Source organism: Antrostomus carolinensis, unplaced genomic scaffold, assembly GCF_000700745.2.
Source record: "Antrostomus carolinensis isolate BGI_N321 unplaced genomic scaffold, ASM70074v2 scaffold15161, whole genome shotgun sequence".
Lineage (NCBI taxonomy): Eukaryota > Metazoa > Chordata > Aves > Caprimulgiformes > Caprimulgidae > Antrostomus > Antrostomus carolinensis.
Genome location: NW_010293605.1, coordinates 38,912 through 54,245, shown reverse-complemented (window position 1 = coordinate 54,245; position 15,334 = coordinate 38,912). Strand labels below are relative to the sequence as shown.

Sequence of the window (15,334 nt, the reverse complement as noted above, 5' to 3'; positions counted from 1 at the left end):
CTTTTTACCAGCTATTTGACACTATTTTCACTTGCACTGAACACTTTTTTCTTGGCTGCCCTCCATTTCATCTGCACTTCTAAGGCTGAGAGCTAATCATTCTCATTTTTCTTTTTCTTTTTTTTTTTTTTTTTTCCCCCTCTCTGAGAAATTGGTCCAACGAGGCTTAAAGAAGCTCCCATAAAAAGGCAAAGTACCTGTGAAATGAAATATTTGAGATGGTGTTGTCAACAACTGCCAATGACAAGCACTTATCCATGCCAACCTCTTCTTGCTACCTTTTGCTCACATCTTCCACACTTTCTGATTAGATGTCATTCCTATAATGTTACACATATTCCAAAAGCTGCTACAGTGTTCCATCAAAAAAACAGCTACCTTTTGCTTTTAATCAGAAGTCCCTCCCTATCTATTTCTGTGGTGATGTATTTCATCACCACATTTCTGTCTCCTTCTATTCCAAGTCCTTAGCCCATTCTGTCCGCCCTCCACAAAAACTTCTCTCCTTTCTTCATCAATCCCTTAAGTTTCCTTGTCCACTTGCTGTTCAATGTGTGTGCCAAACAGCTTTAGCACACTCATGCCCTGGTCCTCTCCAGACCAGTGCAGTTTGAATTGCTGATGTCACTCATTACTCTTTGGTGTCAGTGACAGTACTCTTAGATAAGTAAGTCACCAGAAATATAGATAAGCTAAACTGATCTTTCATTAAACAAAAGTGTGGCACCCTCAGTCATAATCTGAAAAAACATCAAGGTTTTCCACTGAATCATCACCTAGACTATAAAGTATTCTGCCCTCCAATCCCATTCCTGACAGTAAATGATAATTATGATCAGACAGTTTCATTTTTTGTTGTATTTTTAAACACCACATACTAATAAATGCAATAAGTGATGATAGTTTTTATCTCCTTTTATGGTCAGCGTAATGAACTTTCAGCCATAATAGAATGCATTTCAGGAAAATAATAACTCTACCCTCATTTATCCCAAAATATTGTTTTCAAAAAGTGTATCAGTGATAATTAAAGTTATCATTTTAAAGGAAGGATTTTTTTTTCCCAAAATGGACAGAGAATTAAAAAAAAAAAAGAAGAAAATCTATTTTGTTGCACTGGTTCAAGCAAGCCATGTGAGTGCAATGTTATATTTGACTTTCCAGCCACTGACAGGTTAATCAAGTAGATGAAGCATCTCGGTGAATTATAGCACTGTACTGAATTTTATTCCAAAAAGTCAGAAAGATCAAATGATATTTGGAGCCCCTGAGATTGAGGGATTCCATTAGATGCTGCATCTCCCTCCCTTCTTTCAAATAAGATGGAAGCTTTTTAGAAAATATGTGACAAATGACTACTCACAGCAGAAATAAATCACACAGCACAGAGCACAGCATTATTAATAGTGCAATAATAGTAATAACTTACCATGATAGCAAAGAAGTACTATTAAGAGGGACACAGTAGCTAATAGCATTTCCTCTAACAGGGTTTAAGGGACAAACCTTTCGATACCTTGTAAATAAGCGGAAGATTAAAGGAGACTGCAGGAGCAGCCAAGCACACCTTAAAAATAGCCTGACATTTCTAGAATGCTACTGAGCAGGCATTGCCTGTAGAATACTCTCCATCTCCCCTGTGCGACAATATTTTGATAGTTTCGGAGTTAATTTAAATGAGAGTAAGAGGACACTTAGTTGCAGTAAAAGACTTGAAGGGGGTATAATGTATGATAATACTAGGACGGCTGTGACATGGTTTTCAATTATTAGACGTGTTTTCTCCTTAGCAGAACACTTTGTGAAAATAAAACTTGAAATTTACCAGATGGATTTGTATTCAATCAGCGTATACCATCACCATCTAAAAATTTAAAAAATTACTCATAAATGGTGAATTTAATAGTTCTTTTAGGTCTTACTATTCAGTTATGTACTCATTTTGGGAAGAACACATTTTACATTATTTTATATGTGTCTTTAAATATATTTGCACGTGTGTGTGTGTGTGTATTTGTCTTAGTAGCAAATGTTCACAAAAATAACTTGGATTTCATTAAGGGTGCAGCTGTTGAGAGTTGGTAAAGATCTTATATGAGTTATCTAGCATGATTTAAAAGTCTGAAGCAAATTATCCTATGTATTCTCTTGTTTATACGCATGTAAAATAAAAAAGAAATATTTTAACACAAAAAGCAAATGAATGCAAACTCTCCATTAATTTACTTTCAATGTTGTTGTCTTGGTTTTGTTTAACTACAGCTTTTTACAGAAGAGCAGAATTCATTTTTCTAATCAATGACATAATTAATTAATTAACTTAATGGATGATAATATTAATTAATTTCATAATTACTAATTGATTTTTCCAAACAAAACTTCTAAAAAAACCTACTCCACTAGAAGAAAAAAATTAAAAGTCAGTAACCTCCACAGTTACTCATGTCTTCCAACACAGTCCTGGGTACACTGAGATGACACATATAAGCATGTTTGGAAATGTGTATATATAATACACATATATATAAAGCTCTGTTGGTAATGGCATTCAACTTAATAATTAAAAGCCAGACTCCAACTACTGAAAAAAAGAATCACCATGGAAATTTCCACATTAGAGTTTCTGCTCTCACACTATTACCATATCCAGAATATAGAAGTATTTCTGGAACTGCTATAGTCTGTGAAGGATAGTAAAGGCCAAAACCACTCTACTGATGTCCTTTTGAAGCAAAGAAGTTACCGGGTACCCTCATCCTCCAGAAAAGCTACACCTTAGTAAAGTCAAACAAAAATATATCAATAGGTATTTTGCAAGTGAATTTGTTCCTTTGTGAGAACAATGAATTAACACTATGTGAAAGAACAGGAGGAATTAGGCAGATATTAGGCAAACCTTCCAAGACCAGCCTGCTAAAGCATCTTTCTCAGCTCATGAATAGTGACTGGCAGTCATGCCATATGCTCAACTTGATTTCAGTACGATCAACTCCCAAGACTGAGAGATAAATAAAAGATCCGTTGCAGTTTTTCATGAGACATACAACTGTTCAGACACTAAAGTGACCATTAGAATAAACCTACATGCCAGCTTAAGCCAAGGAACCATAGTTCCTGACAAAAAATGAAGCTCACAAATGTTGAAAACCGTGCCTCTTTACAATTCTGTAATGCTCTTTGTGTGTATGTGCACGCCTCGGTTTGCACAGGTTCCTACATATTCATGAACAAGGCTCTTTTGTTGTGCAAATTCCAGCCTTTACATTTGATTACTTCCTTCTATGTTTGTACAGTACACAGTTGCAACACAGAGGATATTTCAAACCTCTTCCTCAATCGATGATACTACATTCATAAGCATTGGAGAAAAGGAGGATTTATTTGCGTTCAGCATTCTTGCTGGCTAGATGGTTCTTTGTGCAAAATGTGGCCTTCTGGATTGTCCTTTGTGAAGTGTTTAACACTCTCCTACTGTCTGTATAGATAATTAGGTGTCAACTTTCAGGATTTTTAATCAGCTTATGCAAATAGGCTTGGTGGGTGAGAGATGCGAAGATATTTAACTGCTAAAATAACACCATGGCACTTATTGTAAAAGATATCTATAGAAAAATGAATGGCTCAGGCATTTTTTGTCAGGTGGAGAAAACCTTTTGTAGGTGTGTATATCATGGCTGAATTTTCAAAACACAGACTGAAAAAAAGCAGAACACATTAGAAGGTACAACAGAAATTTAGGATAAAGAGGTTTGAATATAATTCCTTCTTCTCTCTATTTGCCATATTCTCTTATACTGTGGAGAATTTCATCGTAAGTGAGTTTGGTGGAACTCACTCTGACTTACTAGCCTTAGGGCAGTCTGAGGGGAGCCTTGGCAGAGCGAAAATGCAGTGAGCACTTTACAAATCACTTACAATGAGCTATATTAGTTTCCACTAGTAAAAGATTTCTTAGATTGGGTACTATGATCGAAACCAGAGCAAGACTCCTGTAGATGAGTTAAACACACAGCTCCTTTTTAAGTAGGGTTTAAGTGAATCAGATTACTAACACAGAACTTACTCCAGGTCAAGAATTCAGCAGAAGACAATTTGAGAGTTGGAATGAAGTTGGAATGGGAAAAAAAAGTGGGAATGGAAATAAAATTACAACATATTACGGTATAACCTTGGCACTGCTAAATACCAGGAACTAATTAAACCTTTTCAATGGTAAAAATGCCACTTTTCCTAAAATTAGAGCTAAGTGATTACTGAAAAACCAAGACACATACAAAAGATCCCTGTTTCTTTTTTAAAGTTATTTTCAGATTTTTGCAATACATACCACTTGGGGAAAGAATATGAGAAAGAAAGGAAGAGACAGTGAGAAAACAGATAAAACAGAATCACAGAAAATTCACATCACAAGTAATTAGGCTTTTTGAAAATATTACAAAGGTGCAAAGGAAGAAAAGATCTTAACAAACTTAACTATTAAATGTGGGATACTGAGAGCTCTGAGATAATGTTTATGGGAAATGATGACTTTGGTGACTTACAAATTCTATGACAAGCTTATGATTTATAATGATGAGCTTATGATTTATAATGATCATTTATAATTATTTATAATTCTATGATAAACCTATGATAAACTTAATCCACAACATAGATAATCCACCAGTAATCACAAATTGAATACTTGTCTACAGGAACGTATAGGCCTGAGTTGATATGTACATCAGTATACAAAGTCCCAGAACAACTGTCTAAAGGGGCCTCCCACCACACACAGGAAAAAGAGAATGTTTCCTGTAACTTAACTTTAAGGGTTAACTGACTAATACATTTCACATTAACAACAAAAATTGCCACAGAGGACTGACAGACAAATGAAAGATTTCAGTCAGATGTAGTGCCTGAAGCAAACACTGAACTTTCTGCTTCAGATAACCCGAGCATCTGTGTATCTACCACTGAGAAAATGAGTATGTCAGCCTTGGTTGCATAAAGGGGAAAAATATCTGAGAAATTCTTATGTCACCACTCTGCAGTGCTTGAACTTAATATTTTTCTTAACCAAAGAAACAGATTCCAGATCTTAGAAGTGACAAAGAATACCACATTTCACCAGATTTTCTTTGATGCAGTAAAAAAGGAATAGTTTAGTGTGGTTCAATGGGTCTCTCTGAATGAACAGTGTGAATAAACTTAGAAATACTTGAAATAATTTAAATTTCAATGTCTTATCTACAAAATAGAAGAAAATATATTCAGAAAAAGAAGTCTGTCATGGATTTATGGATCCTTCTGTTCTCAAAATTCCAAGAACACCTACTGCCTCCACCTCTATTCAGCTGGAAGCTTAAGGTATTTGAGAAAGATTGTCTGGGGCTTCTACAGCCCATCCTATGCTTAGCTTGACTTTGGCTTTTTGTTTTTGGGGGGGTTTTTTTTGGATATTTCTGGCCAGAAGTGACTGAGCAGACAGCTTCCATACATAGAAAATAACGTTTAATGTAAATGCATTGCAGCAAAGCAAAAGAAAGAACATTTCAAAAGGAACAGAGTCCATATGTGTTGAATTTTCTCAATGTGTCACCACAAGACATGAAAACCAATTCTGAATTCTTAGGAGTCTTCTCTTAGGTTCCTCAGAGGTGCCTCAGCCGCCTTGTTTTGCTAAAAGGAAAGCCTGGACAACTGCCTTTTGCAGTTTCCAGAGAGTGAATTTTAAACATTGCTTATGGCCTTTGTTATGGATTGTTTGGTTTATAACATCAGCAAAAAAGAATCCTGTAACTTTGGCAGGAGTCTGAAAACACTGTATTCACACCTGATCCAGGCCATGAGATATTTCATGTGTATCTGTTTTATTACTTTTCTGGCATGTTTCTTAGATTGCATATAGTTAATTAAGCCAGTGCAAATTTATAGCACCTTCACCTGGACAGTTAGGCAGGTAGTTCCACAAGAAGCATACTTTTTATTTCATGGGCTTAAAATCAGAGAGAGTCAGGGACTATTGCCCACATACCTGGAGTAGCAGTTTCAAAAGTTTGAGGAGAAGTAAGTGCACTCGTGCAGGTCAACTGCATTCTTATGCACAGTGTCTCCAACATATCTAGCATCCAAAATAATGAGAATGAGGTGTTGAAACACATTACGCATGCCCATAAATTAAGGCAATCCTGTTGACTCATTGATGATTCAACATTAAAACTCCCCAAGCCAATCTGCAGCTAGTCAGGTGGAAAGTCTGGCTCTTGAAAAAGTAAATGCTAAGCTCCTACCTCAGATGCTCTGAATTACTGTGGGATCCATTAACTGTGTTAGATGCACAGTATTAATCACTACAAAGCTATTGTTGTGCCTAATGGAGTTGTGAATTACTATTTTCTGATCGATGGATAGGTTGCATGGGATTAGCCCTAATCAAATACTTTAAATAATGATAATCTCTCCATCCAGCATTGAACTAAGCAACACAAAACTATGCTTCCTCCAAATCTCAGCATAGTTTGGATAGGGAAGAACATAAATTAAATCACTGTGCAAGAAATATTTACTTTCATTGTTCACTAAACAATGAAAAATAAGAATGGGTCTCAGTTCATAGGTAATGCAAAGATACATATTTACAAACTCTAATACAGTGCAAAACTAAACAGAAAAATCTGGCAGTTTAAAAGAATCTGTGTTCATTCCTCCCATATTTTAGACATCATCAAGATTGTGTAGCTATTACATTTCATTAGACAAGTGAACAGTTTAGTTTTATACATTTGAGTCCATATTCTGTTTAAATGAATATATAAATATATTTAATAAAAGATAAAGTTAATTGTCTGAAAGCTTAATTTTGATAAATGTATTTACCACACTATCTCTTAGTGGATATGCCCATTTATTTTAATGGGAGAGATTTATTTTCTGAAACAAAGTAATACTAAAACTGAGGGTGGATAACTATATAAAACTGAGCTCTTAATGTTCGTGCAAACCACATACACATATACTGCATAACTGCTAAAACTCTGTAAAAAATAAGAACCTAAATAAGAAATATTTAAAAATATTTCCTTTAAAGCAATTGTCTACATTTAATATTGAAGCCTTAGGGAAAACTTAAAGCAACAACACTTTTACTGTGTTGCATTGTCATAAAACACGGATGAGCGCTTCGCTTCTGATAAGACAGGATGAATCATAAATTTACTGTATTAAAGTACTAGCGGATCAAGGGACAAAGAAAATCATGTTCAGAAAGATGAGAAAGTTGTTCATTAAAAAATTAAAAATAAAAACCCAAATAAATCAACAACATATTTAAAAATGAGCATTAATGTTGCCTTATATGGTCTTCAGGTATTATTGAAGATACTGATTTTTCTCTAGTCCTATTTTTTACCCCTATGTTTTTCTGTCAGTCTAAATCTAGTCTTCATGCATTTCCAAATCAGATAGATAAAGCACTCCCAAGCAAGCAAAAGGGAGGAATCAGATAGAAGACAATAAAACATGACAGATAAAGGCAGAGCTAGCTCACAATAGTAAAACACAAAAAAACAGTCCACTTTTCATCCGGTTGCATGGTCCATGGATTGTAGGAGAAGATGATATTCAGATACTAGCATGGAAGTAAAATACTGTAGGAGGCTTGAAAAAGCAGAGAGCCAAAACTCATATTTTCCTTGAATATATGCAACCACTATACATAGTTAGTACTAATGTGCCATAAATAGAAATAGAGCAGCACAGAAAGCAACTATCTTAGAAAAAACAGAATTTCACTATGATATGGAATGACTTTTTTCATAATTAAAACACTGTAGAGAATGATAGACCTACATTTTGAGACATGTATAAGAAATCAACTTCAAGTGATTAATCTGAATTAAGTTTTAGCAGCTTAATTTTGGTTAATGATGATTCCCATTTCCAAAGATAGTTTCCTTCAGAATCAATTAAAAGAAGCAGGTCTATTCACAGCTAGATACACTACTCTGAATAAGCAGCCATTAGGAAGTCTTCGATCATTACCTTTTTATGCAAAAATAACTCCTTCCTCTTTAATAAAATGCATACTTGCAAATTTAGCCAAAGAGTCAGATAAGTGGGATATTCACAAAGAATGGGATAAAGCAAAATCTTAGGGGTTTTGTTTCTTTGTTTGTTTGCTTGCTTCTTCAGTTTTCCTCAGAATAATATGGTGGGTATTATTAGCTGTCTGGTATTGTGTAGATATGATGCTAGAACTAGTTTCACATGAGGTAGTTTGAGGCCTAGGGGAAGCAATGATATAGCAAATTATTCTTACTGATATTGCATATTTGACTGAGGCTCACAGCTTAATCATTGAAATGAAATTGAAACATGGTGCAGTCGTTGCTAATTTTTAGTAAAACAATATTAAATAAATAAAAAAGTAATTATGTCTTCATGATTTTTAATGGTGAATTCATCACAGAAAACTAGCAGAGCACTAAAATATTCTGGTGACAGCAGTCTGGATATACAAAGTTATGAGTTAAGTGGTAACTCCTATCTGTAAGAAACTGCAGAGGAAATTTGGTCATTACCTCCTTAGACTGTAGGGTCCATTTCATCCATGTTTTTGTTTGTACTTTTGTGAATATTTAATAATGATAATAAATAAGTGCATGTTGAAATGCATATAAAGATTTTTAACAAGGCAGTGTGGCTAATCCAAGAGTATAGACACATGTAATTTCACAAATTGCTTCAGAAAATTCAGGGTCCACATAAGGGAATACGACAAACTTAGAAAGGTCTAGAACCATAAAATACAAGATGAAACATTACCAAAGACAGAGATAAATGCAGAGTTATTTCTGAGCAGAAACGCAGAAAAGGCAGTGAACCTAATGGCAAGATATGAAATGCATTAAAAAGATATGAAAGAGAGGCAAAATAGAGCTTCATGGACATTTAAAACTGATTTGAGGATGGAAATGGTGACGATGATTAAAACTGCAGGCAGAAGAAAAAAGTTAGCCTTTTTACGGGTTCACAATGTTCTCCGTATTCCTGCTTGCAATTATACTCTAGGCTGGCAATCAGTCATCAGGAACATTAAAAAAAGTAATATCTACCGTAACGGAAGTTATTCCATTCAGCCTTTTCCATGATCCAGAATTAATTCCCTCTACATTAAAAGTACTCAAATTATACCATACTAGTGTTTAAGCACAGTGAGACTCATAAACCTTAGGAATAACAACTCAACTGCAGTTAAATAAAAGTCAGAGGAAGCTTAAGCTCATTTTAAATGTAAGATATATTATTTTTTATTTCCAACACTGGTTTGAATATATTGAAGAGTAATATTCAACAAATGGAAGTCTATGGAGAAGCCATGTATTCCATCTTTCCTTATAATGAGAGGCTAATCTAACTTATCAGACTGGTTCTCAAAAATCACTGCTTATTTCTTCTCCTTGCTGCTTCTCCTTAGCTCTTACCTTCCAGACTCAAATGTGAACCATGTTGAGTCACGTCCATATCTCCTCAAAGAGCTGAGAGGCCACATGACCAGCTTGACCTTGGCATTGTGGATGTCCCAGAGATAGATGTTTTCATGTGTGATCTGCATTGTACATTCCCCATAGATATCTAAATTTGGTGTAGGCATAAGATATACATTGAATCGTTCTGGAAAAAAAAACAAAAACAAAACCAAACAAAAAGAATAAGATATTGCCAGTTAAAACAAGATTTTATACTGATTTTAGTTTTACTGAGTATTTTAATTACTGATGATTCAGAAATCAGGGCCAAATTTCTAGCCTTGAACAGACATGAGGATCCACTGATGTCAAAGAAGCCTTGTTAGCGTACATGAAAGGTGTAAGATGAGAATCTTCTTTTCATTTTCATTAAAAATAAGGCAGCAGACTGAAACATCCTTCACAGGTGATCTGCATAGTCTTCTTTGACATATGTCCCCAGAAACTTAACTGAAGTCCTTTATCCTCACTTTAATGTCCATGACTCTTTGCAAATCAAAATTCACAACTTGAACTCTGATAGAGGCTTGTCTCTCAAAGAATAGAACTAGAGGTATCTTGTCAAAACAGGTATGTACAACCATTGTCCCTTAGAAAAACTGTTCTTGACATTGCAAACCCAGGTTTACTTACTGAAGCTTGTTAATAATTACATTATTTGTGCTCAGTTTCTGTTTATTTGGCAAAGTCATTTTCATTTGTGAAGTTAACAAGATTTTTAATTATCTGTTGCTTTCTTGAAAGATCTGATTCAACACGATATATTATTATGGTCATGACATCAATTGCTATCAGCTGCACTTCCACTGCAGAGTGCACTCATTGCAGTAGGAGGTCAAGGTCATTAACAATTTTCTGAAGTGCTTGAACTGCATGTGATTTCATAAGCAATGTGAAGACTACCCTTAAAAAAAAAAAAAAAAAAGGAAAAAAGGAAAAAAAACCCCAAGATTATACAAGACAACATTAACTCATATGGAAGGAAGGATGTAAACCACAGTAAATGCATTTTTCTTTGAAGAATAACTAATGTTTCTATGAGCTGTTTCTACAAAGAATAAAAAAATAATTAAATTTCAGGTTGCACAGAGGGAAGTGCTTGCCTCTATTTTAACTCTAAAAGCACAGAAATCTTAAGGCTTAATAGCATAATATGGGAGACTGCAGCTGATTCACAGCTTCATCTCACAATTTCATTTTTGAAATAGGATCGAAATGCAAACTCCTAATGTTATTGCACCAAAGAGTGTTGACAAAAAAGGTAAGAACAATTTAAACTATGAGCATGAGCAATGTTCATTCAATAAACAGTACTGGGAAAATGTACTTTAAAGGGACACCTGATAAAGAATTTTCTCTCATTATTTATTAAATTAATGACAGGTTTGTGTGGAACTTTTTATTTCACCATTTGCACTGAATTTTCTCAGACTGTCCTCATAAAAATTAGGAAGGAATTTCAAGTAATCAGAAGAGGAATAAAGTGAGAGAAATTTACTGTAACAGTCAAAATGAGATGCAGTTTCCTATTGTTTGACATTCAGTATCACAGACATTGTCTCCATTTTTTAAACATATATATACTTTTCTGACAATTCAATGAACATATTGCAGATAAGTGAGCCAATATAAAATATGTTAGAAGTGTGTGTGTGAGGGTATGTGAATAAAGTAGCAAAACTTTGGCTGAAAAATTAATGGAAGCAGGGAACTGCTGGGTGAGCAGTAAGAATTGCTATCCTACATAGCTATAAGTAAACTTGTCATCCCCAATGTTATTCTGCTTCAGTCAATTTAATTTTGTCCTATTAATGACACCCCAATTGATTCACTCAGTCTCATAGCCATTCAACCTCTTCTCCCAGGCTCTAATTCTCATTAATCATACTAATGGGTGTTAGTCCTAAAAGTTTAATTTTATGACTAAGGTCCCAAGTGTGAAACTCCTAATGCTTTGTAAAAGTCTTCTGACACATAGCACAAATAGATTAGGAGGTGCTGCTGAGATCACTGCAAAGAATTTTCCCTAACCCTCAGAGGAGTGTGTTGGGCACAGGTCTAACCTAACCCCCAGCTGAAGTAAACAGAAAGTCTTACATAGGAGCATGGGCCGATTAATGCATTGGGAAGGGAATTGTGGAGAACAAGATAACTTCACAATGAAATTATATTTTTATATATATGCCCTATTTCAGTATCCATATGTTGTGGTGGTCATGCAAAAATGCTTAGGAGCTATGCAGGTGTGCTTTTGTCATATATTAGACTCCAGTTTTGCATTGCCATACTGTTACTTCCTGTTACTTACCTCCTCTCTTTGAAAGAAGGATACCAATGACCGACATATCAGCTGGTTCTCTCAGTCTCCCTTTTATATTACATGAAATCACACAGTGTGCCTGTGGGGGAATGAGGTTGCTATATGAGAATGGAAATCTTTCCTTTTCCCTGTTTTCACTGACAGAGTGCCTCAGACAGCAGAGAAAATAGAAAGGTGAAATTGTTTTCTGGAGTAAACATTAAACTGTTGTGTTGAAGGCACAGAATATTTCAACTTGTTTGAGAAATTACCAGGATACTCATGAAGTGCTCAACTTCTCTGAAGTCTTTGAGGATTGCATGAAGGGTATTCAGGACATATGGTATCCTCAAACTGTCGGGAGACATTTGCTGGCTTTGCATGGGAGGTCAGTGTCTAAGGTGAGGTCTCATGGATGAAAGAAACTACGTCTGATTACACTGAACACCAGCTGCAGGGCAAAACGTAGCACCCTTGGAACTTATGCAAACTGGCAAGCAAAGCAAGTGTACAAATGTATGTGCTGGAGAAGATTGAGGATGGATACATTTGCTTTTGAAACTAAAACTAATACTTTCAAGTAGTGTGAAATTGAGTACATGGGAAGTTGTGGATACTATTAAATGATTTTAGGAATTAAAATACAGGGTCCATTTTATCCATTTCAGAAAATATTTTAACAGGTATCTAGGTAATACAATAATTCAGTTTTTAGAGGCAAGTTTTGCCCTTAAACTCATCCAGGTAAGAACAAACATTCGTAGGTTAGATTTGAAAATCCAAGCTGAATTCTGTCACCAGATCTTCTGAATCACATTGAACAGGATATTTATCATAGAATCATAGAATGGTTTGGATTGGAAGGGACCTCAAAGATCATCTAGTTCCAATCCCCCCGCCTTCAGCAGGGACACCCTCCACTAGATCAGGTTGCTCAAAGCCTCATCCAGCCTGGTCTTAAACACTTCCAGGGAGGGGGCATCAACAACTTCCTTGGGCAACCTGTTCCAGTGTCTGACCACCCTTACAGTAAAGAACTTCTTCCTAATATCTAATCTAAACCTGCCCTCTTTCAGTTTAAACCCATTTCCCCTTTCTTGTCATTAGTAGCCATTATGAAAAGTCCCTCCCCAGCTTTCTTGTAGGCCCCCTTCAGGTATTGGAAGGCCGCTATCTTCTCTGTGGGTCAGTCATCATCTGCATATGAGTGGGACAAGGTAAAAACCATTCACTGAATAGTAAGATTAAGTAAATAGAAGCTAATGAGGGCCCAGAAAATGAGGAGATGGAAGAAGCCAAACACGAAGATGCTATCCTATTGGACAAGACAAGGCTGAGATTGAGCAGGTGCAATCCCTCAGCAGTCAGCATCACTATCCTTCTCTCTCCTCTAAAACTGGTGAGGGAAAAGTTCAGGGAGTGGGGGAGCCAACATGAGAAAAAAATGCTGGTATAGCAGTACACTTATTACTCTTTTCAATGTAACTGTTCATTCCCGTCTCCTCGAATAAGCAGAGTAATGCTTCATCTTACACTTTGTGCATGTGAAGGTGTTTAGCATTTGGGCTTTGGCAAGAATATGACCTTTAATAACATTTTCCAGAGCACAGGAGCATAAGAGTCTTTATTAAAATTAGCATATTGACTGAGACGGAGACTTGGCATCAACTCTGAAATGCTCTCAGTCTTCCAGCTCAAAGTCCAGCTGTACTAGGGAAGCAAAATGACTTTGAGGCCAAGTGACCTTGGTTCTAGCTATTTTATCACTGGATTCCTTTGCCTAAATCATCCCAGTTGGAAAATCGACCAGATAACATTGCAGTCTTGCAATAGATATGCTTTTTTTTCATTTCTGCTTTAATGTGGGGGAAAAACTACTTACAGAAGGAGGCAATCAGGTTGGTGGGCTCTATGGAAGAAGAGGCTTTAAAAGCAAACATTCATATTCTACCTGGAAGAAACTCCTTCTCCATCTATGAGACTTCTGCTGCTTACTATCTTCAGCTAATTTTCAGGTGGAAAGATTGCTCTAAAGTCCTGAAGTCACAACATTTTATGTTTGTTCATACATCAGGTCTATTAGAATGTCTCTCTCCTGCCATACACAGTGAGAAACCAGGAATTCAGAATTAGTTTTATCCCTTTGCTTATAATTAGTCTGCTTTGCTTCCATTAAAAAATTACAGAAATGCTTATTAGCATAAATAAATAAATTATTTTAAATTGTTTCACTGATAAGTAGTAATGGAGAGAAGAATCTGAAAACTCACTGAATTAACCAGCTATTAAAACTGTAAACACTTTTCTTTTCTGAGTAAAGCTGGCTATGTTTGGCTTATTTTTTTAAGAAAAAAAAGGTATAAAAATGGATTAAGGTTAACAGAAGATGAATAAAAACCATGCAAAATGTTTTTATGTAGTAAATCACAAACAGGGATTGTACAGACCCTTGAATGCCCTAAAACAAGTCAGCTCTCTGAACGCAATTACAAAGTCTCTATGCTTTGGCCATAGTTTGTGATCTTAATATGTAGCATAGAAATAACTAATAAAGAAATATATATATACTAATAAAACTCATAAAGAAATAACTCATGAACCTCTTCTGAACATTCAAGGACATTGTTCACTATGAAAAGCTGCAATTTTACTAACAAAAATTAATGAGTTTCTTGCAATTAAAACCCAGGAAGCAAGGCTGCTGTACTGTGGAACCTTCTTAATAAAAAAGAAAGGTAAAACAAATGTTATGAAAAAGAAGAAAAGGTTTTTTAAAAAAGGAAGCAATTTCATGAGATTAATTTAAATATTAGATATGGAATAAAAATTAAAAAATCAATTACCCTTCAAAATTTTTCAGACTTTAAAAATAAAAATTAGCTTTATAATGCATTAAGAAAATACCAAAGCATCAGTTAACACATAATAGAAAAACATTATATTGACATCACAGGCATGACACCTAACAATAAATGAGCTACAGCAGCAGAAGATTGAATGGGTCTTATCTTCAGCTGAAAAATTTTCACTTTTATATTTGCCTATTTTATTTACTGTTTACATCAGTTTTATAAGTAAAATTAAATAGAATATGATTTAGTACAAGTGTTCAGTTATTTTAGTATTATTATTTAGTATTCAAAATACAAAGAAATAGTCTTTGCCAAAGAGTGTTCTTAAAGAGTGAATTCAGTAGCAAAGTCTACATATAATAGTTATTTAACCAATATTGTCTTGAATATTCAGGTGTCTTTTTCACAGTAAACAGTCTGTCATTTTATACTGTCCATTTGCATGACTTTTTCTAATTACTTCCTTTTATAAAGAACGAAAAAACAGTGATATATTGGAAACAGTGATATTTTGAAAAAAAATCACTAACATGGACAAATTCTACATATGATGACAATTAGGAAGGTAAAAATATTTAAAAAACTCCCCTGTTTTTGTTGTTATATTTTAGGGTGTATTACAACCACTTCCAAATGCATTGAGAGCTGGAAAGGAAGTTTTCAATTCTTAT

The 15,334-nt window shown here is 34.9% G+C and overlaps 1 protein-coding gene across 1 annotated transcript in view; it reads right to left on the bottom strand.

The window, feature by feature from the left end:
• LOC104532205 (docking protein 6) overlaps nt 1-15,334 on the bottom strand; it is a gene marked incomplete at both ends in the record, with an annotated part of 63,591 nt that overhangs the window by 13,477 nt on the left and 34,780 nt on the right. The window contains one exon of the mRNA XM_010177344.1: nt 9,468-9,657. Coding sequence (XP_010175646.1) covers nt 9,468-9,657 — 190 coding nt within the window. The remainder of the gene's footprint in view (nt 1-9,467; nt 9,658-15,334) is intronic.